Raw genomic sequence first — 26676 nt, forward strand, 5'->3', positions numbered from 1 at the left:
GGCTAATGTGACAATAGGATGCTGGACTATAGATAAGCCTTTGACCTAATCCAGCAGGCTATTCTTATGTTAATGTGATTTCATTACAGCTACTCAGTTGTTCAAACTGGTTTCAGTGGGACTCTTTTTAGCTGGAATATGTCTTAGGACAGTCTTAGGACAGTCAACACTGAAGTCATAGTTAATTATGACTTGATTCAATCTGTATGGGTTGTACCTAATGTGAGCGGCTTGCACAACTCACCTTTTTCTTTCCCCTCTGCAACCCCTGATAAGCTTCTCCACAGCATCTTAATCTTTCCATCACCCTTCCAGTGGAGGACTGGTGCTGTAAGAACTTCACCAGGAAGTGATCAGACAATCGGGTAAGATCTACTCCCCTATCTCCATACCATCTCTTCCTCCACCATGAGCAAAAATCAAATGGAGGGTATGCTGTGCCCTGTGTGTCAGATCAGTGAAACTTGAGCGATACCTCCGTGGTCATCATTAAGGCCATGAAGTCCTGAGGCAGAACACTAGAGGCAGCCTCAGCATAGATATTGAAATAATCCAGAACTATTGTTATGGTTTCCTCTGACACCACACCCAATATCACCTCTGCCAGCTTGGTGAGAGAAGCTGCTGGGCAGTAAGGTGGATGGTACAGAAGGAGTAACCACAATTTACTGACCAACACCAGGTGCAGGCCTTCACAGTCAGTTCCAAGTTTCCTGGCACTGGATATGGAAGTGCGATGGACCACAGCAACTCTCCCCTCATCCCTGCAGCCTATGATGATGCCAGGGCTATCTTAAGTATATGTGGCGCCAGGGTGCAAAGATCTGCCCATTCCCAGGTGTGCAGGAGGGCGGAGGCAGCCGGCCACCTCAGTGTCTCACTGGCTTGGTCACCCCCAAACTCGCAGCGCAGAGCCGCCCGCAGCAGAAGAGCCCACCACAGTGCTCCGACCAAAAAGGCGGGCTCATCCCCAGACTCAACTCTTGGGCCCCGGACTCTCGGGCTGGCACCCCTGAGAGCCCGGTGTCCCGCACCCCTAGTGCCTATGGGTAAGACGGCCCCGTATGATGCTATACCAAACATCTAGGTGAACACAGTGGGATCAGATCAGCTCCTCCCAGCAAATCTACCTGGTCTCTCTAATACAAAATGGCATACTCATCAAATCAGATATGTCACTGTTTTCCTTTCTACAAATGGCAACTGTGGTTACAATGTTCTGGAGTTGCCCATGGTCACAAGAAGTTTAAATGTAAGAAAATGAACGTGACACACTCACATTTATGTTTAATATTTACCGATAGTTTAACTGAAACAGCTTTAAAAATTGATTTTTTGTTCTTTACTTAAAATTACAATCCACACAAAAATAAACTTGCTTCCTCCTTAAAGAAAAGAATGCAATCCAGAGCTGAATGCTAAACAAAGAAGTTAAGCCATATCCCATCAAACATTTCTCCATTTGCAATTCATCTTGATAATAGAGATAGAACCTGGGTAAATGCATATACGACTTGAAGCAGGAGATTTCTCTTGCTCAATGCATAATTCATGTGCTCCGCCTGCAAAGTGTGTAAAATGAGAATTTCACACCGCAGCATGAGCCATGGAACTGCAGAGAAGAGGCAGATGAAATCATATTTTACTGTGTGAATTCTGTTTCTTGCCCTTCCAATATTTATACAAAACCATCATTGACAATCCAAATGCACTGACTGATCACCTACTGTTTCCATTGTGTTAGCAGTTGAAAAGAGATCAGGCAGAAAGATAGACAATTTGTTTTTATATATTTTTTAAATAGTAGATCAGGTTTTTAACAGCTGAGTGACTGTATTATGCTTGTATAAGAGGCCAACAGGAACTGATTTTAAAATCCCACTACATAGGCTCTTATTTACTCACGCATCATACTAAAATCTGTATCTGATTTTTAACAGTATGCGATTATGTATCTGAATACCCCGCTATTTCTGAGCAGGATCACTAGCTGTGTTTTAGTTATGCACAACAACAGTTTGAAAGTTGTATTTCTAAGTGCATAATGCACTTGAGATACGGAACTATGCTCATTATTAGGAGACATTTTACCTTTGTTTTGTAAAAAAACAAACCAGAAGCCATGTATTAGACTAACATGTCTTCATCTTAACATTTTTATTATAGATCCATCTTGACACTGTTTTTATATATCATAAAATGTTTCATAATTTTATATCACTTCAAAGGACATTTGCATTCATTATTAAATACATCTTAAGTATATTTTATAATATATAAAGTATATACCTGAAGTATATACCTAAACAGAAGGGTCCTTTATGGAAAAAGAGATTCCTTTCAAATTTTCGTTTCAAATGGAGAAAATACAGAAATAGTCAAAATTTAAAGCAGCAATGTAGTTTGGTGGCTTCAATGCACACAGATTCTCTCACAACCATTAAAATGAAAGTTAATTCTGATTTCCCCTAAGTGAGGACCTTTAGAGTTATATTTACAGTATACCAAAGAACTCCAGTCTATTTCACAAACAGAAGTTTACTAACTGACATAGCAGAGGGCACCGTTTAAACATTCCATATGCAATTAAGTATTTTAATATTGTAGATTCCCAAGTTACTGAGCTATTACAATCCTTAAACTATTAATTGTCTTGACAGCTATTATGTCAACAGTAGTGTAATTCTATAGCTGTTTACTCACAAGTTCCACTGAGTTTAATGGGACTTGCTTCCACAAGGGTATGTGTATAACGGTGGTGGGGAACCTGTGGCCTTCCAGATGTTACTGTATCCCAAGTTCCATCAGCCCCAGCAAGCACGGCCAACCTCCAGGAATGATGTTGTATTTTGGGACAGAAATTTATTTGGAAGCCCTCATTAATGATATTTATCTGGAAAGTCACAGGGAGACTAAGAGCCAGGTAGTTACCCTGGATATATCTGGATGTTGAAACCAATGACTGTTTGTTAGATTTGATGGAAGTTCAGAAGTTCAGAACTCTTCAGTTGATCTCAGAATGTAGAGCTGTGGGATCAACATTCTGACTCATGGAAATTTATTCTGAAGTGGCACAACATTGTATCTTGTTCCCAATACTGATTAAAACATAATTGCAGAGGAAAACAGGAAGCAAAAACAGAACAGAGACTGATAGTATATTTTATAACTAGAAAAAAATATTTATTTTTAAAAAAACACAGGACATGAAAGGGACTGACGTTCAAAAAATCAAATAAAGGGAAAGTGAAGCAATTACTCCAGCAATGTTTCTAAACCGTGTTAACCTGGGTATATTTCATCTGCAAGGTTTAGAAAACAGCAATTATGCAGGTAAAGAAAGAGCATAATGATCCATCAAAGAGTGCAAACCCAAACTGAAAACCTCCTTATTCCTATTATACACTTTTTCTACCTACAAGGAAACCTCACTGATTTCAGTGGAACTTGAAATGTTCGAAGCCAGTGGGGCTCTCTAAAAATCTAAGAAGCTGCACCTTTATAAAATTAGTATTTCCTCAAAGTTATAGCATAACTGTATTGTGATTAGGCATTTAGCCAAAAAAGAACACTGTTCATCATTATTATACGTTAGTATTTTATTTATTTAAAATATTTTAAGTTGTTTAGAGCTTTCTAAGTCTTGTCTCTGTAGCAGATTAGCAGCCAGTGCAACTTTCTCAGGATCATATGACCCTCTGGAACTGTAGCACTCTGTAATCTGGCTGCCACATTTTGCATAGGCTGTGGCTTCCAGACCATTCTCAAGGACAGCCCCACACAGAGCCTATTACAGTAATCATATCAGGAAGTTAACCAGGATATGGCTCACAGTGGGCAGAGTATCCCTGTCCAGGAACAGCTGTAGATGGTAAACCAGGAAAAGCTGTTCTTTGCTGTTGCAGCAGTTTGTGCCGCCAGTGATAAGGCCATCTAACCAATTCCACAGCAGGCCTGTTATTTCGAAGGAAGTGCAACTATATCCATAAGAGCTATCTACCCAATTCCTGAACATGGGAATCAGCAATCCACTGGATATTATGGTGTCCATACGTTGGTTCACGGAGCTAAAGAGCATGGGAGACAAGATGAAACCCTGTGGGTCCCTACAGGGCTAGTGGAGAATTGCCACCCATCAGGAGTAGACAATACCTCATCTGAATGACCAGCTATTTGACACTATTAAAGACAGTTTGCCTATTAAATATATTGTTGATAGACTTAGCTGTTTGTGCTGCTCTTCTCACTGCAATTACTACACAGAAATGTGAGATCAAAACACAAATTTGCCACTACTATCAAGTACTGAAGCAAAGCTTTCATGTTGGGAGGCAAAGGTGCCTTTATGCAGTTTGTTCTCACCAACCATGACAACAGGTATCTTGTTCTTAACTGGCCATAAAATACAACCTTCAGTATTTGCGAGTCAGTCACAGTTAAGCTTTTATAAGCACGGTTGCAGTGCTTATCATCTGGCAGCAATTAAGCATACCACAACCTTCCAAACTATGATTTTTGTGGGCCCCTTTATGTGCTTTAGATATGGTTCAGCAACACTATTTTCACTGCCACCTGTAGTTGTTCTCCTATATATATATATATATATATATATATATATATATATGCATTTGCCAGAGACCCACACATTTTTATTGCCCTTGGTAGTCAGTCATTTCTTGTGTCTGCCACAATCACCCCTCCCCCCAGTTCTCTGGTAGGTGCAGAGGACTCAGCAGAGAGGTAAGCTTTTCACTTCATACCTGGCAGCAAGGCTGATTCTTACTGCTTCCAAGTGTTCAAAAAGGTGAATGAATAAATAACTCTTCCCTTTTGAAAATTCTGAAGGAACTGTGTTTCAAAGGGGAAAGTGTCTCAGTTGGGCAGGCTGTCACCAATAAGTGTTTCCCAGTCACCAGTGGCAACGTAGGACTAAATTTATTGGATCTTGTGTCAAAACACGTCTACAACGGTGTGAAAATGAGACTTCTATTAATTGGGCATAAGAAATCTACAATCTGTGTGACTATTATTATTATCATCATCATCACCACCACCATCAAGAATTCTGACCATACAAACCTTAGGCTATTTAACTCACTGCCATAAATGTCTCAATATAATTTATTTCATAAAATTTATATACCACTTGATTGTAAGAAGGAAAAAAAATCAAATGGAGGCGTTCATTCTCTCTACGTAGTCTGGCCACTCTACTACTGCCAAAAACTACAAGGACTGCTGCACAAGTTTGCAAATTAAATCCAAATCATGTTGGTGAAAGTAAGAGTACACACAGTGATTAAGCGTTTATACTTAAAAGAGGCTAAAATTACAATACATACCACTGTGGAACTATCCACTATTCACTCTTACTAGATTACATCCTTTACTTTCAATGTGGCTACCAAACATAAACCTCTGAGAATGATGGGAATGTAAACCCTGGACTGTAAATTTTCAGATAAAAGTTTATACAGATATGTAAGCTCAACAAAACATCACTGACTGAATATTATAATCAGAACTTTTATCACTTTGCATTTGTACATCTCCAGTGAAAAAGGCTTCTATAATTTCTTGTGCTTTACAACATATATTTTATATAACGGAAACTGAGACATATTGCATTAGTGTATTGTGCAGTGGTTAATCATCACCTATAAAAAGTCTCCTTCTAGAATTGCAAAGTAACAGCATATTAATTTTCATTAACCTGCAATAAATGTTTTCGCAAAGGACCTCCAATCAAAAACAAAGAATACAAATCTACACATTTCCTGATACGTCCTGTTTCTACATGTCATAAAGGCAATCAAAATGCACCTTCAATAACTCTACTTATGAACACTTATATAACATTAAAGATTTACCTTGGGAGGAAGTGAAGTATGCACTTTTTTTCGAGTCTCCAAACTACTTTCAGAGTCAGATTCTGAGCTGGAGTCTGAAGAACTTTCCTCAGCCGAACTAGATTCTGAACTTGAAGAAGCTAGAGCTGTCTGAGATTCCACTTTATTCTCTTCTGTGCCATCCAAGTCACTAAATATAATATACATGCATAAGAAACTCAAGAGAAAGTTATAAAATCTATAAAATGAGCTAATGTTATATTATTATCAATAGCATTCTTATTAACCTATTTACAGCTCTTTCAAAAGGCTGTGTAGTGTTGACTGTATATCAAATTAGTGAACAGGTATGAGCCTCTGGATAGGGACGTTGGTTTCACTGTGGTCTAAACCACTGAGCCTAGGACTTGCCGATCAGAAGGTTGGCGGTTCGAATCCCCGCGATGGGGTGAGCTCCCGTTGCTTGGTCCCTGTTCCTGCCAACCTAGCAGTTTGAAAGCATGTCAAAGTGCAAGTAGATAAATAGGTACCACTCTGGTAAATGGTGTTTCCGTGCTCTGCTCTAGTTTGCCAGAAGTGGCTTAGTCATGCTGGCCACATGACCTGAGCTGTCTGTGGACAAATGCCGGCTACCTCAGCCAATAAAGCAAGATGAGCACTACAATCCCCGAGTCGTCCATGAATGGACAACAGTCAGGGGTCCCTTTACCTTTACAAGCCTCTGGGTGTTACACAAAGCCTCCTGGCTCCTCCTTTTGTAAGAATGAGCAAAGAAACAAGAAGTCTTCTATTGGGGAGTACTATGGGCTTGAATGCTCCAATTTGTATATACCAGTTTCCTTTGCCATATTCTGGAGCACAATAGCCATACCTAGTAGAGATGGTTTAAAGTTTTCAGCTCTGGCTTGGAGACAAGCTATATTAACAGTAACCATAATTTGTCTAATTCATCATAATTCATCTAATTCATCAACCATAATTTGTCTAATATATCACCACAAGCCATGATGTGGAACAGAGAATCAGTGCTCACAAGGAGACAAGGAGCACCACATTCCTGGTGGCTAAACCATGATTTGTTCACGATGCTTGAACCAGGGCTATAAGCATGTGCCATGGGCTATGCAGACAGTTGCTTTTTGCAACCCACTAAACCTTTTACAGGTCCCATGCACCTAAATCAATCTTTCCCAACCTGGGCTCCTCGGATATTGTTGCACTACAACTTCCACCATCCCTAGCCAGCAAGTCCAGTGGGTGATGTAGTCCAACAACATCTGGGGACCCAAGATTGGGAATGGCTAAACTAAATTACATGGCATGATTTCAGAAGCATGATACATGAACCAATCATTAAAACTGAGCAAAAAATTCTGTACTATATAATTAAAACAATGACATTTGATTATTAAGGAAGGGGAGGATTTAGCCATAAATCTGTATACATTTGCTAATATATTTATTAAAGTAAGCATTGGCATTATGCTATTATTTCTAGGAACCATGTTTAAATGGGGAAAGAAACAGCCACACAGCAGAGTATTAATACAAACTTAGCAATGTGAGAAATATGCAAATCCATTCTCATTTTCCAGCTTGCTTTGCTCTAACTGGAAATGCAACCATCCATCTACAATTCTTCTTCATGTTATATCTCTATTTACCTCTTTAGTTCCTGAGACTTAAATGGCAGCATTCATTCCAGAAATAATTCAATGTAAACTCAATATTCCTTTAGTAAAAGAAAACTATTTTCAATACATACAAATTTCTAATTTGAAGATATGATTTTTCAGGGCAAACTTATTTCATTACTCAGTTTTGATAGGTAATCATTGTTTACCTTACTGCTTAAGAGTTTCAGATGTTAATCTAATGAAAAAAATTTACTAGTAACTAGCTTTTTAACTTTGCAATGATGAAAAGCCTGTATTAATTTAACCTACAGATTTCATTTGTTCTGAACAGGAAAAACAATATAAATCACTTTTAAAATCATTAAATCCTGACTTAAATTAATAAAGTCATAATTAGGGCATTATGCTGTGTTTGTTATGGAAGTGGCAGGGCGAGCTGCTTTAATTACTGTCTGTAATAAAAGGAGCAGAGTGCGTACTGCGCCCCAATCAGCGCTGTCAGCCACGACTGAGCTGAGCTGCAAACTCATCAAGTGAGCTGGCAGCAGGCTACAGAGTGAAAGGGCGATCATGTCTGCAGAGGCCACTTGCTGACAGAAGTGGAAGAAACAGATTCAGACAATCCAAGGTATTAGCCCCAATTACTTAAAATTTTAATGATATTTTAATACATGTTAACTCTGTTAGTAATAGGCAATCTTAAAAAGCCCTAACACTTAAGCAGCTTCTGACCGTCTCCCTTCACGGCCCTTGCCTCCAATATCTGGATCATAATCCTTTTAATATAACATTATTTAGGGAAAAATCAATTGCCTTAGTTGCATAATGGCAAGATATAGAAGGATTTAATTTTAGCCCTCAGCAAAATCGCTGTATAAGGTAATTAAGTGTTTCATAAAGTGGCATGATAACTGTTCAGCCTCCCAAGGTTATGTTAATACACTCAGATCACCACCTAAATATTCAACAAAAGTTACATTAAAAAACCCCAAGCTGCTAAATTTACATATAACATATATAATGGAAAAGATGAAAATGGATAGCGTCTTTTCAAAGATAATATCATTATGAAAAACATTGTGTTCTTTCCACAGACACTGTAGCATCAACATTCCAATTTGCTACCTGTCATAACAAAAAACCCTACATACCTCTTTAAAACTGCAGTCCCTTTTTTTGAGACACCACTTTTGGCTTTTGGTTTCCTGTTACCATCATCTTCAGTAGAGGAGCTCTCACTACTTTGCTCACTGCTGTCTTCTTCCCCTTCCTTTTTTTCTTGTTCACTATCAGATCCACTCTCTAAAATGCAAAACGAAAAGCCTTTCATTTGTAAGCAATTCAAGTAAATAACTTAATAAAACTATTTAAGTTACTTGGTGTTTAAGCACCCTGGCACAATCCACGTACTTAAAACTGTGAAGGCTGGCTGCTGGCTGTGAATGTTGCTTTTATAATTTTACAACAATTTATTCAAAAAATGCAAGCACTCAATAATGTGGTTTGTGGCTATCATACCCCAAGGGGGTGGGGAAGAGGAAGGAAATTAGACATGACCTCCCATGTCCTCTACCTTCATTCCTCTGTTCTAATGTAGCATCATCTTCAACATTTAAGTATTTAATCTATCCTTGAACACACATCTAGTGATGACAATTTAATCAGGAATTTAAACAAGTTATTCGTTTTCTAATCGGCTGGAAAGTGTTTCTAATATCTAACTTAAAGGTACACTTTCCCAGTTTCAGTCCATTGATTCTAGTTATAAGCCTTAATAATCCCTAACGTTTTTTCTCTTGTGCCCTCAGTGTTCAGGAGAGTATGTCAACTCGATTCAAAAACATGTAATTTCTATGTCTATATGTACATGTGCCTATATTATTATTATTATACCTGTACCTGAACAATTTCTTAGATTCAAATGATGGATGCGATGGCTTGGATTGCCAACATGGCCAAGATGAAGAGTCATGTAAAGGCTTGCATAGCATTAAAGATTTTAAAATTCTTTCACCACATATTTTATATTTGGTCTTCAAGTTTGGATTCTTGCAAAGATTTAGAAAAAAAGACTGCAGAATATATTACTTTTATATAATTCACTTTAAGAAAGTAATATCCTATGCCAACATGATTTACTGATCAGCTAGTACATAGGGGACTCAATAAGAATTAATGAAAGTTATGTGGCTCTAGAAAAGCAGCAAACTCTCCCATATCACAGACAGATAACATATCTACCCATACAGCACTGAAATCCTAAAATTGTTTCTTAATATTCCTATTGACTTCTAAATAAATGTTAACTTCAGATTTTTACTGAAGCAAAATATGACACACACTTCTGGCATATTTCTATTTAGCATACCCTCCAACAGGTCACACGTATGAAGTGAATGAAGCCCCTACTACATCAACAGCCTTTTCCTGTGGCCGATGCCAGATTGTTGAATTTCCTCTCAGCTAGCTCCCTACTTGTAATATTTCCACCAGCAGGCTAAGACCTTCCTCTTTAGAAGACAAGGTGCATACAGACAACTTTGACAACTGGGCTGCTCCCAGGGCAATCAGCATTTTAATGTGGTTTTAAAATGTTATTTGTTGTATTTAAACTATTGTTTTTAACTAGTTTATTTTTATTACTTTGTACTTTAAAATAAAAATTTTCTGAGTATTTTAAAAGAGTCAATGCACCAAGATACAGGAATACGTATGAGCATGATGTGAATCTACACACATGGGAGTAAGGCTCTGAAGTCCATTTTATTTTCATCTGAATAAACAAGTTTAGCTTTGTACTCTAACATAGAAACCACATTATGTGACTATAAGAATGCACAGGTCTATTCATCACAGTGCAACAATTTTTCTTACTCAAAAGATAAAATCATTCACATGCAACACAAATTAATGGGTTTAAATAATGGGACATACTGGGAACACTGTATTTCATAGTTCTGAACTGTGATCTTTCTTTATCCACACATACCACTGTCACTGCTGCTAGAAGAATCATCACTTTCCTCCTCCTCTTCCTCATCTTCTGATTCAGAGTAGAATCTTTCATCAGTGTGTTTCTTTTTCTTTTCCTTCCCTAATATTGAAGTCCATTCTTTTGCCTATTCATGTTTTTTTTAAAAGAAGAACACATATGTTAAAAAGTTGTGATAAATTCTATTTACAACCACGAACACTGTCTTTTCTGGCCAGTCACACAGGAGTGCATGCACAAACACAGAAGCAATATATAATCTAACATATAAATAAGGGGGATTGTACTGAGCACTCCTAAACAAACATTTATACCAAAAAGTTAGAATAATCAATGCAGCTTACAACGACAAATATTAAAAACACAATCCAATTTTATCTCATCAACACAAGTTATTTGTGTCAACTGTAAACACATCTATCTTTACTTTGCAAAAAATAAAGAAAAATGACTGGAATGTTTATTTATTGTTTACTCTTTCCTATTATATTTTCTTTTACTCTATTATACACATTTGGATGGTGTGCTTTATGTCCTTCATTTTTTGTTTTCTTGCTGCTGGTCTCTGACGGAAATAATAAAGATTTGATTTGAAAAATTAATGAATATTCTGATCAATAAATATGTTTAATAATGGAAGGAATACTTCAACATGTGCCCTGGCTTTGCTTCTGCTCAGACAGCAGAACATTTTTATCCTGGTATGGAGGAAGGAAACCAACTTTGTTATGCCAACCAAATAAAAATAAAAATAAGAAAACCTCCTAAAAGGTTCAGTATCTACCTAGACTCAATCCACTAAGTTTCACAACTTCTCTTCAGCCATCAAGATGTTCTGTGGGCAGCCATCTCTAAGCAATAGCCCCAATTCAACTACCTATTTTTAGACCAATTGTGAGCATTTGGGTGGTGTTGAAAGGTGAATATACATTAGCAGTTTGCGTTATCCAAGAAGAAATATTAAATCTCTGGATGTTTGCAAATCCTAGTAAACCACATGATATTCAGATTTAACTTGGAAGGCTGAATTAATTACTGGAAGTACTCATATACCAGCAAGCAAAGCTGGAAACAGAGTGACGGAAAGAAAATATATACAAAGAAGATACAGCAGAGGAATATGAAGGGTTTCAAAGTAGCCAACAGCAGCTGAAAGGACATTTTACAATAAGTTTATTGAAACCCAATTGGAAGTCTTGGTAAGTAAAGTAACCCCCTGTTCCTAAACACACTTGCATAATTCCAAGCTCCCAAAACAACAATATTATTTTGAAAAGTCAACATACCGGCTCAATTACTTCTACATTTCTCACTGAAGGGTCAGGTGCAACCTCTGGCCAATTAGACAACTCCAGATAGCCATTGGCTTTCATGTTCAGAGTATGAGACAAAGTACCAAGCTGGAAGTGCTCCCTATCTGTTGGGGGTGGGGGAGGGAAAGAGGTGAAAAATATACTGACATGAGCTCTATATCACAAGGAGCAATCTTAATCAGGACTAAAGGTAATTGGCGTTACATTACCTCAAATGTCATGGAATAAATATAAACTAGGAAGCTCTTCATAGGTCAAAAAACTGATTCCAGTCCATAGATTACAATAATCTCACCCATAATGGTCAATAAAAAAGCTAATCAGTCAGTGTGTTTAGAGGTGTTGCTCTGAAATGTAGCTTCTCTAAAAATTACTTTACTGTGAATATTAAGAATGACAGCACAGTTAAATAATCCATATACATGTCTTGGCACAAACACATCCAGAATTTTAATAGTTTTTTCTTTGCAAGGAGTGCTGCTTTCGGAGTTTAAAGCAGGATTAAAATACCAAAGTATGAATTTTTTTAGAAAACAGATAAAGTACATAATAAAATTACTAACTGGGGCCACAGGATTATTTTAAATAGAACAGGGAGCAATGGAGGGTGTAACTCACAGCAGTTTAGTCTATAAAATGGCTTAGGAGCCAAAAATACCAGTAATCCTAATATACCAAACACAAACTTAATCTGCAAGTAACTTTAGTTTGATGCTTCTAAATAATAATAAAAAAAGCCACTCTAGAAGTTCAAAGTTTTGTGAATGGCCAAAGACCTTTCTACACTGACTATGATTAGTACAAACATAGCAGTTTTTATTATTCAGAAAAAGTAAAATATAGACATTACAAATTAAGTTTTTAAATTATTTTGGATTACCAGATACCATTAAATGTCAGAATAAAAGAATTTAGAGTTGACCACTCTCCCTTAAAAAATTGTGAAAATAAAATCATGTTGCTCATTTACAAATTGTAAGCCGACTATTTAGCAAAATTTGTTTTGGTGACTTAAGAATATGGATCTGCAGATAAGATTTGTAGAAAATTTGACTGACAAACCTTTAAAAGGAGACTCGAGCACTGGGGCAGGCTTCTGTGCCAGAAATATTTTTTTGGCATATTTGCTTAAAGCTCCACTCTTCTCATTTGGAACAATGAGCTGCCTAATAAATCTTGTACGGTCTCTGATGTCGTAGCTTTGATCATACTTGCCGAGATTTAATATGTACTGGGTAAGCAATTTTGTCTGTGAAAAACAGGGCAAGAAGAGAATACAAGTTATTTATGATTATTGATAACTCTGGATAAACATATTTAAAGAGGTAATAAAAATGAATGGTTATGTCAAACAAATGTTGTTCCATAGGGAATATGCATTTCTAAAGCAGTAAATGGAATTTTGAAGCCAACGCACATGTCCTCTTCTGTATTGGGGAGGTGAATGCTGAGTACTGAGAAGCAGCCATGTGCTAGATTATTAAACTGCTGAAGTGGAAAGAAAGGCATCATTAAAAAAATAATCATATATGGCAAACCCGCTGAAGGGCCTACGTGAGAATAATGAATGTGGAAATACAACTAAAAACATGGCACTCAAAACTTAATCGGAAAAATATGCAGGACATCAAAACATCAGAGGGTATTAGGAGGCTGGCAAACTGCTTCTGCTGAGGTGTGTTTTATGAAGAGATACTGTCCCTGGCATAAGCAGTGTCTGCACTCTGACTGCACTCAGTTACTTTACTCTGAATTATGACCCATTAAAGCAGACACATGAATCACTGAACTGGATTACTGCAAATTATTTGCAGTGCATTTAGCTGTTACTTTTTCATAAAAGCAAGCTGCTGATGCCCTCTAAAAACCAGGATAAAAGACTTCTTCCCTTTCCCCCCTCACAGCTTAAAGCTTCTGGTAATATTGGTCATTTATTTATATACGTAAAAGCCGGTTATATTATCACAGCTTTTTATAGCATAACCAGACTCTCTAATTTGATGTGCAGGAGTATTAATTATTAAAATTACCCAATGCATGTTAAACTTAATAACTGCGTAAGAGAAAATTGGAAACATTATACAAATAGTCCACGGAATACATTTTGTATAAATGTATACAAAAATGCAACAGATACAAAGATCAAAACACTGTATCACTTAAAAGTAAAATATGCATATGTTATAATTCTTCAGTTGAAGAAAAGCTGCAAATCTTATTTGAGTTTATAAAAAGACACATCCTTCAAATTCACAGAATTAAACTCTGATATATAAGCATGCTTTTCTCAACAAGATTTATATTGAAAAAGCACAATCTCTTTGAAAGAATTTTCTCATGATGCAGAATTGAATATTTTGTTGCTCTATAATTATGCCTGAAGAATGTTAAGTAGTATACACTGTAAAATGGACAATTATCTTTCTTTGAAGATATCCAATAGTCCTTAGTTCAATATATACTGTTTCATTAGAAATGCAATTCAGTGTTGTTTTGAATGATTTATTTTGACTACAAAACTGCATTAAGTGAAACCAGTGGCATATGATTGTGGCTGCTACTGATTATGGAATATTAAGGCAAGTTGGAAATTTCAGGGGCTTCCAGCACTGAGAAACCAACAGAAAATTGCTGAAACAGCAGATCAAACCCATCAATTCTGTTCTGATTCTTAGTGCTACTGATGCCAGACACTGTCAGGACCAGTTTCTGCCTACTTCTCTCTGACTAAAGAAGGGCGTAGCAAAGTTACTAAAGAAGGAAAATGATCAGCTGGAAACAGAAGGAAGAAATTTGGAACAAATGTAGTGTTTGTTATGCTGATCAAAACATGGAAACACTCAAAATTTGGCAGGGCAGCATTTTTCTTAAATGGCCTTACAGGTGATGGTTAGATTTCAAAATGTCAACTGAAACTCAGTTACACTCGGATATGACCCATTAAGTTTGTGAAAAGGAAATCTGGCAGACTTATTATTGCTGAAACACCACTGCCCAATCAAAAAAGCCAAACATGAAGCTCTATACAGAATATTGACTACAGTATTAAGTTGGATGGTAGAGGACATTTAGCCTCATGCACCTTTCTTCCTAGAAGACACTAATGAACTCATGGATTTTGGAGATATAATAATGCAGGAAATTGTTGTAAAGACAGATAAAAATCATACAATGTTGATCAGACATAATTCAGTAAGTTTTTGACAGTTTGAAGCAAATCACTTAAACACTGTTTATCTGTTAACTCCCAAACATAAGGAACAGATATAAAAAGAGTGGCCTAAAATCAGCTCTCAAAACTGGTAATTGCTTGCCCTCCTCCAACTACAATTGCTTCCCTGCTTGAAGATAAGGTGGATTTTGAGGAGCAGAAGGAACAAGGCTATCTGGCTGGCCATTTGCCCTTGTTCTTGAAGGTGCTGGATAAACCCAAAATGATCAAGTGACTGCAGCAACTCCTCTATGATTAAAGGTTAAAGAGTTTGGGTTATTTAGTTTAATTTAGATTAGAAAAAAAGCTAAATGGGGGGACAATAGAGATGAATGAAATTATGGATGCAGTATGGAAAGCAGATAAATGCATTTTTCACACACATATCATACTAGAACTGGGATGGTCCAATAAATCTGATAAATACCTAAGGGCACTTGGGAAAGAACCAATGAAGGTAAAGAATGACTGAAAATGGGGGGAAGGGAAGAAAGATTAATTTTGCTTTCAACAAATCTCACTTTAGGTGTTACATATGAACTAGGAATCCTGCTTTATAGGCAATATTTAACTAACCCACGGTTTGAAATTTACTTGTCTGTCTATTTTATAAACCACAATCCTATTTGTATATGACTGTAAGCTGAGATTCTGAACTTTTCTGCTGCCATTGAGACTTTATGGCTACTATCCATGATAACATTACTACATCCAGTGTCAGAGGCAGTACCGTATTTTTCGCACCATAGGGCGCACCGGACCATAGGGCGCACCCAGTTTTTTGGGGGGGAAATAAAGGGGAAAAAATTATTTCCCCCCCAGGTGCGGGGCTGGGGCGGGGGAAGCTAGAGCTTCCCCCGACCCCAGCCCTCAAACAGGCAGCTCTCCGCAAGCAGCGGGAGCGCTCCCGCTGCTTGCGGAGAGGTCCGCGAAGCCTGGACGCGCTGAGCTCAGCGTGCCCAGGCTTCGGCATGCAGGCACCTCTCCGCAAGCAGCGGGAACGCTCCCGCTGCTTGCGGAGAGGTCCGCGAAGCCTGGACGCGCTGAGCTCAGCGCGCCCAGGCTTCGGCATGCAGGCACCTCTCCGCAAGCAGCGGGAACGCTCCCGCTGCTTGCGGAGAGGTCCGCGAAGCCTGGACGCGCTGAGCTCAGCGCGCCCAGGCTTCGGCATGCAGGCACCTCTCCGCAAGCAGCGGGAACGCTCCCGCTGCTTGCGGAGAGGTCCGCGAAGCCTGGACGCGCTGAGCTCAGCGCGCCCAGGCTTCGGCATGCAGGCACCTTTCCGCAAGCAGCGGGAGCCCAGCGCTGGGCTCCTGCTGCTTGCGGAGAGGTGTGCAAAGCCTGGAGAGCATGAGGGGTTGGTGCGCACCGACCCCTCTCACTCTCCAGGCTTCAGCGAAAGCCTGCATTCGCACCATAGGACGCACACACATTTCCCCTTCATTTTTGGAGGGGAAAAAGTGCGTCCTATGGTGCGAAAAATACGGTATATGTCTCTGAAAACCAGTTGCTGGGAAGCACAAGTGAGGAGCGCGCTTATGTCCTGCTTGTGGGTTTCCGACAAGCATCTGGTTGGCCACTGTAAAAACAGGATGCTGGACTAGATGGGACCTTTGGTGTCATCTAGCAGAGCTCTTCTCATTGATTCTCAAATCTTATTTCAACTGAAGATTTATAGTATCTTAATGGCAGAGGCATGTAATTTTAAAATGTTTTGGAGTTCTGTTTGATTAGTTTGTACTGAAGGATAGAATCCAAAGTTGCACCTGATCTTGGGCAATTTGTCACTCCCCCTGCAGTTGCCTGCACCAGAGCCCATACAAGAGACTGCTGTGGAGAGGAGGGCGTGGTCTTCTGCTCAGTCAATATTGGAATAAATCCAATATCTATGGGTTCTGAATAATGTCCAAGTTGTATGAAACTGTATTTCTTTGGATTAAGGTGCATCTTTTCACTCTCAAACAGGTTGTATACTAAATGTACACAGGTTTCCTAGGTTCTAATTCTTTTGGAAATATCTTTGGCCTTTTAGACATGTTTTAGGATTCATCTTTTCCTCTTCAATAATTTTATTATATGACTAACCTTGGGTATGCTGATGAATTTCTGAACCAAGGAAAGGGAGAAGGTTATTAAAAGGATATGAATACTGTAACTCTAAGGCTTGACGCCTCTTTACTTAATGTTAGTAAATATGTCTAAACAGACTTGTTGTTTTAGTTTTCTCTCATTCTTACCTGCTTTGAGTTGGTTAAATATAATTTTGCTCCAAGATTTAAAATTTGCAGCTTCACAAGGTCATCTTCATCAGTGAAGCTCTTGGCCAGTTTTCTTAAAACATCAGGGGCTATTTTTGGAACTCGTTCACAGTATTCTCCAGTAAGCCACAGAATGCTGGCCCTAGCCACAGGAACCTTAAAATAAAAAATGAGTAAACACACAATAATTTATGCATTTGTGAAATACATTTCCTCAATGGTATGCACGTTGGAAAAATTAAGATACTTGAAATAAAACCATCACAGTCAAACTAATGGTATTTTAGTATCAAATGCATACTTAGACCTAGTATAAGGCACAGAAACAAGACCTTAATAACAAATACTCAGTTTTAAGAAGCCTTCACTTCACAAGAGAGATCCTAGCCCAGGAGCGGGTAAGCCTTCAGGCTTGCAGAATACTTGGTTATTTTACCAGACTCCTGACAGCCACAAACTGGATTGGGTGCAAAACCATGGCAAAGGAAGGTGAGGGGCAGAAAGCCAGGCACAACATGGTGGTTCAGAGGGAACAGCCATTTTTACCTACTGTAGGTTTGGGGGGGGGGCGCGCTGCATATACAAGTACAGATTTACAAAAGAATGACTAGAGATCAAGGTTTTTAACAGTATAATTTTGCTATTGGGAGCAGAAATCTTTTTGCTGTTGCCATTGTTAAGCAACTGGGAATTGGAAACCACTCCCACTCTACCATGAAGCTTCTCAGTAGATTCTTGTCTAGTTCCTGCCCTACTTCATCAGAAACTGTTGGATGAAAGACTCAATGGGCGAGTCTGGTAACCTCCAATAATATGACAATTATGAATGGCACATGCATTTAGATTTGTTTGCTGGTTACATATAAAACCGCAAAAAATGAGTTATGCATACCTATATGTACCACAAGAAAAATAATTTACACATACAGTTCGTAACTGACATGTGAATACTTTGTACTCTGGTATCCAAACCCATTTGCAAAACATATTGTAACTGGGCACCCAGCATAAAAAAAAATATCTTCATGCTAGTTACTAACAAGATTCTAAATATTGGGAAATGTTAACATGCTCACTTTACAATATAACTTTTTTGTGTTTGATATGTTTCAACACCTGCTCTTCACAAGCCTCCTAAATAGTCCAATGCCAATTATATTACTCTTTTATCAAACCTTGGCTCTGTTGCCAACTCAGCTGCCAATGCTAACAAAAAGAGCTAAAGAGTAGAACAGTACAGTGGTACCTCGGGTTAAGTACTTAATTCGTTCCGGAGGTCCATTCTTAACCTGAAGCACCACTTTAGCTAATGGGGCCTCCTGCTGCCGCCGCGCCGCCAGAGCACAATTTCTGTTCTCATCCTGAAGCAAAGTTCTTAACCCGAGGTACTATTTCTGGGTTAGCGGAGTCTGTAACCTGAAGCATATGTAACCCGGGGTACTACTGTACAGTAGTACCTCCAGTTACGAACTTAATTCATTCCAGAGGTCCGTTCTTATCCTGAAACCGTTCTTAAGATGAGGCGCGCTTTCGCTAATGGGGCCTCCCACTGCGTGCCTGCCTCTAGCGCACGACTTCCATTCACTTCCAGGAGCACCTACTTCTGGGTTAGCAAAGCTCGTTACCCGAAGCGTTCACAAGAAGTACAGTACATAACGAGAGGCATTACTATAATAAACAATGATGCTTCATTTATCATGTTCATATTACTCCTCAACAGGAGGGCAGCAATACTTTAGTTTGACCAGTTGAACATTGTTGCCATCCAGAAATGTTGAGCTCCAACTCCCATCAACCCCTTCTAGAGTGGCCAATGCTTGGACTATAATTCCCATCATCCATAACAGTACCTGGAAGGCTACAGCTTTCCTTCCAACTAGGATCACAAGATGGTGATTAAATTGCTATTACTGGACAAGCTAACTAGGATGGTTCATACTATGAGGCAAAGTTGTCATGCCATTGATGTAATATTTTAGAAACTGCAACTGCTTTTTTACGCAACTTTGCCATACCTTTGGGATACTCACTTTAATTCTTCTCAGTAAATGATTAAGGCTTCATCATGCACATTTTATGTATCTGTGTGCATGTTCTGAATCACCACAAATACAAGATCTATGGGCATCATATATTTAAGCACTAGTCTGGTTACCACAGTCCAAAAGAGATCACATGAAGGTGAGTGAGCCGGCTGACAGGAGAGGGATGGAGCGCTCTGTCCGTCTTGTGCATGCAGCAAAGAAAAGCAACAGGCTACTGCATGAAGAACTTCTCCATCCTTCCTCTGCAAGCTCTTAGCTGGCTAGTATTTTTTTTAAGGGTGGAGCAAAGCTAAGTACCTTTTATTATCTTGTTTACAAAACTGGCCTACGAATTTTTGTGAGACGGATAGATGTCAATTCACCCTCAAAATTATGTTCCAAGTAGCATGTATTTCAAGCATGTTAGCATAATTTATTATGGCTCCTCCTAGCTCACTTTTTCTCAAATTCAAAACAGAGATGGCATGTTTATGTCAACCAAAAGAAAATGCTATCTACTACATTCCTAATCTACCTAACCATTTATTTGATTGATAAGGTAACTACCACTAAATTATTTGTCATCTATCAGAAAGTGAGGATGCAAGCAAGAGAAAGTTAGTATACAAATGTTAGAATATACTGATAACACAGATATGACTGGCTTAACCATGATAGAGAGAGATACAAAACTGGAAGTAATATGCACACAAATATTATTTTATTGACATCTTACATCCATGCAATCATCTGTGAAATAGTAACCTGCATTTTAAAACACATGTAAGATTAAAATGAAGTATTCCAATGCTCAAGAGCTGCAGTGTAGTAGGATCTAACTGGATTGGTCCCTTGAATTTAAATTACCTATATATCAAGAAATAACTAACTAAAAAGGTCTCCTTTCCAGTCTTCCACATCTCATCTTTCCCTTGCCCCAAGGGCAACACTATTTGGAGATATTGATTTACATGAATCTTTGAATCTTGGTTGTTGTAGGATAGTTAATATATTCCTGTGCATGACTCAAAACACATAAAGGTCCAGTATTTCGCCCACTGTTTTAGTTCATTGGATCTATTTTAACTTACATTAATATCCTGAGTTATTCTCAAGTAAAAAACCTCAGTATTTTTTAAAAAGAAAAAGAAGAAAAAAGGCTTGCTTAACTCTTGGTCACCAGACTAAACATAAATGCCCATTTCGCTATTTGTCTGTTTACTTCTAGTGGAAAGGTTTTCATGATTTATGAATTCTCTTGCTCCATGAACATGATGAACAGATGTATATTCTCAAGTGACCTTAAGTGTCATACAGAATGTGCTCTCTAAAGTTTGTGGGACCTAAGTCAACTAGCATGATAATCTTCAACTGGTGAAACTGGGACCCAAGCTAGGTTACAACAAGAGCACAACTACCATTCAAATTTAAAGCAAATAATTAAGAAATGGGTCCCCAAATGCATGTTTGGGTTATAACTGAGTCTGATTTAGGAGGCTTTAATGAAAAATAGAGCTGTGAATTATTGTCTAAGGCTCTAGGAAAATAGCCCTGAATGCTGATATATCCTGCAACCCACCACCTCTGGTCCATTTATGCCAAGATATAAGCCAGTTTGCTTCTGCACTGGTGCATTCTGCATCAACCACAACCTTTAAATAGTATTCAAGGTCAGCCTCAACTTGAGGCTCCAGAAGAGTGAGGAATACCATTACCAGAGAAACCACTGGGATCTGTTTTGTGCTGTATATAGCTATGAAAGGGAAAGGCCATTTAAAGTCCATTAACTACTCAAAGAGCACCATAAACAGTTTTTTTTTTTTAAAGAAGGCATCCTATATATTCTCTGGCACTATATCACGACCTGTTGTTTTCTCCAGGACAGTGCATGCCATATTGCATTTGCTGAACTGAACAACAGGAACTAGAAATATTGTATACGTAGATCATCAGCTTCTTATAGCAAAATTCAAGCTTAATCTGAAGAAAGTAGGAAAAACCATTGGGCCAGTAAGATCATGACCACTGGTCCCATCACCTCCTGGCAAATAGGGGAAGAAATGGAGACAGTGAGACATTTTACTTTCTTGGGCTCCATGATCACTGCAGATGGTGACAGCAGTCACGAAATTAAAAGACGCTTGCTACTTGGGAGAAAAGCAATGACAAACCTAGACAGCATCTTAAAAAGTAGAGACATCAACTTGCCATCAAAGGTCCGTATAGTTAAAGCTATGGTTTTCCCAGTAGTGATGTATGGAAGTGAGAGCTGGACCATAAAGAAGGCTGATTGCCAAAGAATTGATGCTTTTGAATTATGGTGCTGGAGGAGACTCTTGAGAGTCCCATGGACTGCAAGAAGATCAAACCTCTCCATTCTGAAGGAAATCAGCCCTGAGTGCTCACTAGAAGGACAGATCCTGAAGCTGAGGCTCAAATACTTTGGCCACCTCATGAGAAGAGAAGACTCCCTGGAAAAGACCCTGATGTTGGGAAAGATGGAGGGCACAAGGAGAAGGGGACGACAGAGGACGAGATGGTTGGTCAGTGTTCTCGAAGCTACCAGCATGAGTTTGACCAAACTGCAGGAAGACAGGAGTGCCTGGCGTGCTCTGGTCCATGTGGTCACGAAGAGTCAGACATGACTAAATGACTAAACAACAACAACAAAGATTAGAAATCGGGCCTTTAAGTTTCATTGGTCAGTCCTGTGAAACACCCTGCAAAAAGAGATTCAGAAGGCACCTTCGGTGTCAACACCTGCTGAAAACTTTTTTGGGTCCTCCATGTCTATGCAGGCAATTAAGAGTACATCCCCCACAATGGACTATTAATGTTTGTTTTTAATTTATTTTTGTTTTCAACTTGCTTTTAACTTTTTATGACGTTAGTGTATGATTTTATAATTTTATATTGTTGTAAACTGCTGTGATAGATTTTTTTAAATGCAGCAGTATATAAAGAAAGCATAATTTTAAAAATTGTATGAATGGCAACAAGCAAGACTTCTTTAGAGATATTGTCACTAGAAAACATTCTGAGCTATACATCTCATTAGGACTACCTTTCACCCTCCCAGCTAGGAAGGAGGGCTAATGAGTCTAACATGCTCTAGAAAAAGTCAGCAGCTCCCCTGGTAAAATCTGACAAAGAACATCCTCTTGAAGGTAAGGGATGAACTACTTGAACAGTTACTGGCATAATTATCCTGTCCAATAAAGCCTAATAAGCACCAGCCTTTGTTTCATTTCTCTAAGGATGTCCCAAGATGATTCAGAAAACCAGATACCAATTGATTATTTCCACAGGTTCACTAATCTTGACTTACTTTGTGCTCTCAAAGTGTCTTTTGTCATGGAGTTCCCTACTTGACCAGTAATAACCTGAGCTTCTTGTTCTAGAAAGGAACCACCTCTTTACTTCACATAATGTGCTTGGTTACTATACGCATGACATCCCATTACAATACAGACATATACCCTATGGTATTTCATTCTATACTTCATACAGCTGCACAGATGAAAATGTCCATAACTAAAGACCCTAATGCATTCTACTTAAACTAGATCCCAACAAAGAATTATGGAAACACTGAATTATTAGTCTAATTCAGAATATAAAGTACAATTCTATGACAACAGCATTTTAATTTTGAAACCTCCAGTGACAAAGTGAAAAGATGCACTGAACATCTATTATGCAAGAAAAGTTTTAAATGCTTGAGTACATTTGCTGAATGAAATGTGGTTAAGACTGATGTCATTAGTATACAGTGGGAAAGGGGTTATTTCTAACGTTCCAAAGGTTACGCTGCATTAAGACCTTACTCCCAAACTATTATTTTAAATTGGACTAAAGAATAGTAATTGAGTGGTACATTAAATTTCCAAGTATAGAAGAAGTTCAAGCTGCCTGCAGAACTGACAGATACTTCTAAATAAGAATATATGGGTAACTTCAGTTTTCAGTTATGATAAATTATCTAAAGAAATCTCTATTATCCACTTGTGTTTAAATGTTACAGTAGTACCAGATGTTACACATGGCCACAGTTTATACTAAAGACATAAGTCTCTAGTCAAGGGAAGGAACATAAGAAGAACCCTGACAGATATGACCAAATATCCATCTGTTCTCACAAGTGCACACACTCCTTAGTTAGGGCTGCAAAAGGTTTCAGAGATATGTTCTTCACAGGCTTTAATTGTATATGAGACTGTGCAGAAATCATTAAGAACATAAAGCTTCATATATTCATTTATTCAAATATATTTATACGAATACCTCCTAATGTAGCAAGAAAATGCAGCTTTATGAAAGAGTTTTTTCATTTGGCCTAGGCTACACAGTCACTATGTAAACATTAAGGCATGGATCTGGACTGAGGCTACAATCCTATCCACACTTACCTGGGAGTAAGTCCCACTGAATTTAATGGGGCTGACTATAGACTTATTAGATTATCTGAAGTTACACTCCCTAAGAATTTTGCACAACAAAGGCTATCTGTCAAATCTATGGCCATGTAGGTCATCATAATAGAAGATATATACAGAACTGATAAACATATCTGAGTATTTTGATAATGTCGGTATCATGTAACATTTCCAGATTTGATTGTGCCCAATCCCTTTAACATGTAAATGTTTGCATATAATATTGGAATCCTTCCGTCATCACATTTTATATAAAGGTGATTAACCTGTGGCCCAGCAGATGTTGTTGGACTCAAGACTCCAATTAGCTCCAGCCAGCATGGCCAATGGTCAGAAATTCAGGAGCTGTAGTTCAGTGATACTTGTGTGGCCAAATGTTAATCAACCCTCATTAAGAAGTTTACAAGCAGATAAGAAGATATGTCAAGGCCTTCATTGTCTTTTCCAGTGTTGTATAAGTGGGAACCTTGAACTTATAAGAACACAGGAAATAATGGATTCATTATATAGCTCTGCATTGCATTATCCTCAAAGGCCGAACAGGATTGTAAATTGCATTGCCTGATATTTTATTCCACATAGCATGAGCAAGTGGTTAAGTGCACTTTTCAAACCTTTATGTCAGAAAGCAGCTTTTGCTACCATTTGAACCCATTAACTTGTCTGCAAAAACAAACAAAAACAACGAGGCCTTGGTTTTTTAGAGCAGTTACAAGACAGACGTCTAGAAAGATTTTATAAATCATTCTGTAAGCAGTTCCACTTGAAAGCTGTGGTGCTTCAAAAGCTCACCTTATTTATGATACACACCTCTGGATAACACACAATATAATTTTGATTTTTCAAGTCTAAAGTTTATCACATAAAACATCCAATATACTTCATGTTTTAGCTGAGAGATGGTAGCAACCCCACAGGATCTCAGATAAAAAACTGGAATTAACTTAATACCCTCAGGTATACATTTTTCCTACTATAAACAGAGTCTAAGCTTTTAATGTTCAAGTCTTAAACAACTGAATCATCCTACCTGGTAATCTTGCTTTGGTTTGATAAAACTGGAAGATTTCCTGGGTCAAATTTAATGTGATTCTTCCACACAATAGTGTAGTTTACACTAAGGTTGCCAGACGTCCCCGTTTCCTGGGGACAGTCCCCGGATTTACAAATCAATCCCCATACAAAATCAACTGAAGTTGAAAAGTGTCCCCAGATTCATTGAAAAAAATCTGGTAACCTTAGTTTACACCCAGCAGATTCTAACCCTACAACTACCACCCAGAATGTGGCTACTATGACTTAACCAAACAGATTTGAACTATGGTGATTGTATTATGGCATAAGAAACTGGCTTACATATACTTACTCTCTCTCTCTCTCTCTCTCTCTCTCTCTCTCTCTCTCTCTCTCACACACACACACACACACACACACACACACACTTAAAATTCTTTACTTGTATTAAAAATGGTGATTTAAGGCTTTACTCCACAAACATATCCACAAATATAGTCAAGACACACTTTGCACCCACACACTACATCCTAATATTTCTCTGTCAATTCTTGATTCCCTAGTTACTTTGGGTAACTAAGAGGCTGAATGGAATAAATACTCACAGTAATACTGTCCAAGAGCTTGGCCATGCGCTTTATTATTTCGCCATGGTGTGCTGGCTGTGTCTGCAGCAGTTTCTTAATTACAACAACACTTTCAGCAACTACTATTTCTGGTAAAGACAAAGACAATAATAATTTTAAAAGAGGAAAATATTCACATAAAAGCAATATCATTTAACACAAATAAATCATTAAAGTATTTAGATGTTTTGAAAATATACTTTGTAAAATCAATACAATAATTTTGTGTGTGTCAGATGCAGATCACTTTCCAAATTTTAACAGATCTCTGTCAAGCAAAATAAAACCATAAAGAGAAGAGGCTTGGCATTCAAAATCTTTAAAATCTTATTTTCTAGAACTATGTGTGTTTTACTACTCTTAGTATTTGCATCCTTGCTATTTGTGAAGCTCTGATAAAACAGATATTGAGAAACATACAAAGCAATAGCCATAATCTTAGCTTTGTAATTGCCTGAAAAACTGCAAATATGTTTCGAAACCAAGTCATATTGATTTAGGTAAGCAATGTTCTGAAAATTGTTTTCATCAATTTAGCATCTAATTGTGTAATATCCTTTTCCCTGGTTCTAAAAAATAAAGCACACATGCCATTTAGAGTATACTGATGCTCAGGATGTTTGAAATAATAGAGCTAAATAAAGGTGGTAGTTCAAAGATTTACAGGGATGTTATGCAACAAAGTACTTTATTGAACAAGGAATATTCAAAGCTTGATTGAACTAACATACGTTTATAAAAACTAGTAAATCAATCACATTAATGCCAATTCTTAGCCAGGAATTACACTGAAAAGAAAAGGGCAAACCTGGCCAAATGTACTATGTTCTTACTGCAGCCTAATAGGAAAAGCAAGACATTTTATTCAATCTTCCTTCCACTAAACCACATTTAAGTGTGACGAGAACAAGCCACAGTGAACCGTGGGTTTGCACACACTGACACAGCTACATTTGGAAGCTTCTGCTTATGATTTCCATTAACAGTTTAACGAATTGCCTGAACACTAAAGTATAGTTAATGTTAACTGTTGTTGTTTACACAAGCCAGCTTCATAACCTATGGTTTTAAGTTACTTATCACAGGCAAGCCATATTTCAACCAAATCATATTTAAGATTAAGCACAGTCTGTCAGGTTGGACTCCACAGCTGCAGTTAATCTAAACCAGAAGCAAGAGCTTCTGAACTCCTCCTTATAGCTGAACCAGAGGGGGAGGGGACAGGAATATTGGGAGGGAATGTCTTGCCTTGCAGAAGTCTTGCTGTGGCACATTCTTGTATCCATGAATCTATGGCTTATGCATGATGTCCTAAC

At 38.1% G+C, this 26676-nt stretch overlaps 1 protein-coding gene across 3 annotated transcripts in view; it reads right to left on the bottom strand.

Moving 5' to 3' along the window:
- Positions 1-26676, bottom strand: part of AP3B1 (adaptor related protein complex 3 subunit beta 1) — a 145456-nt gene that overhangs the window by 54717 nt on the left and 64063 nt on the right. For all 3 annotated transcript variants that reach the window (XM_081929344.1, XM_081929343.1, XM_081929345.1), the window contains exons 14-20: positions 25340-25449; positions 17240-17416; positions 12854-13040; positions 11765-11895; positions 10476-10605; positions 8638-8788; positions 5871-6039 (exon numbers count right to left, since the gene is read on the bottom strand). In XM_081929344.1, the coding sequence (XP_081785470.1) occupies positions 5871-6039; positions 8638-8788; positions 10476-10605; positions 11765-11895; positions 12854-13040; positions 17240-17416; positions 25340-25449 (1055 nt within the window). The remainder of the gene's footprint in view (positions 1-5870; positions 6040-8637; positions 8789-10475; positions 10606-11764; positions 11896-12853; positions 13041-17239; positions 17417-25339; positions 25450-26676) is intronic.

The sequence above is a fragment of the Podarcis melisellensis genome (assembly GCF_964234715.1).
Source record: "Podarcis melisellensis genome assembly, chromosome: 11".
Taxonomy (NCBI): domain Eukaryota; kingdom Metazoa; phylum Chordata; class Lepidosauria; order Squamata; family Lacertidae; genus Podarcis; species Podarcis melisellensis.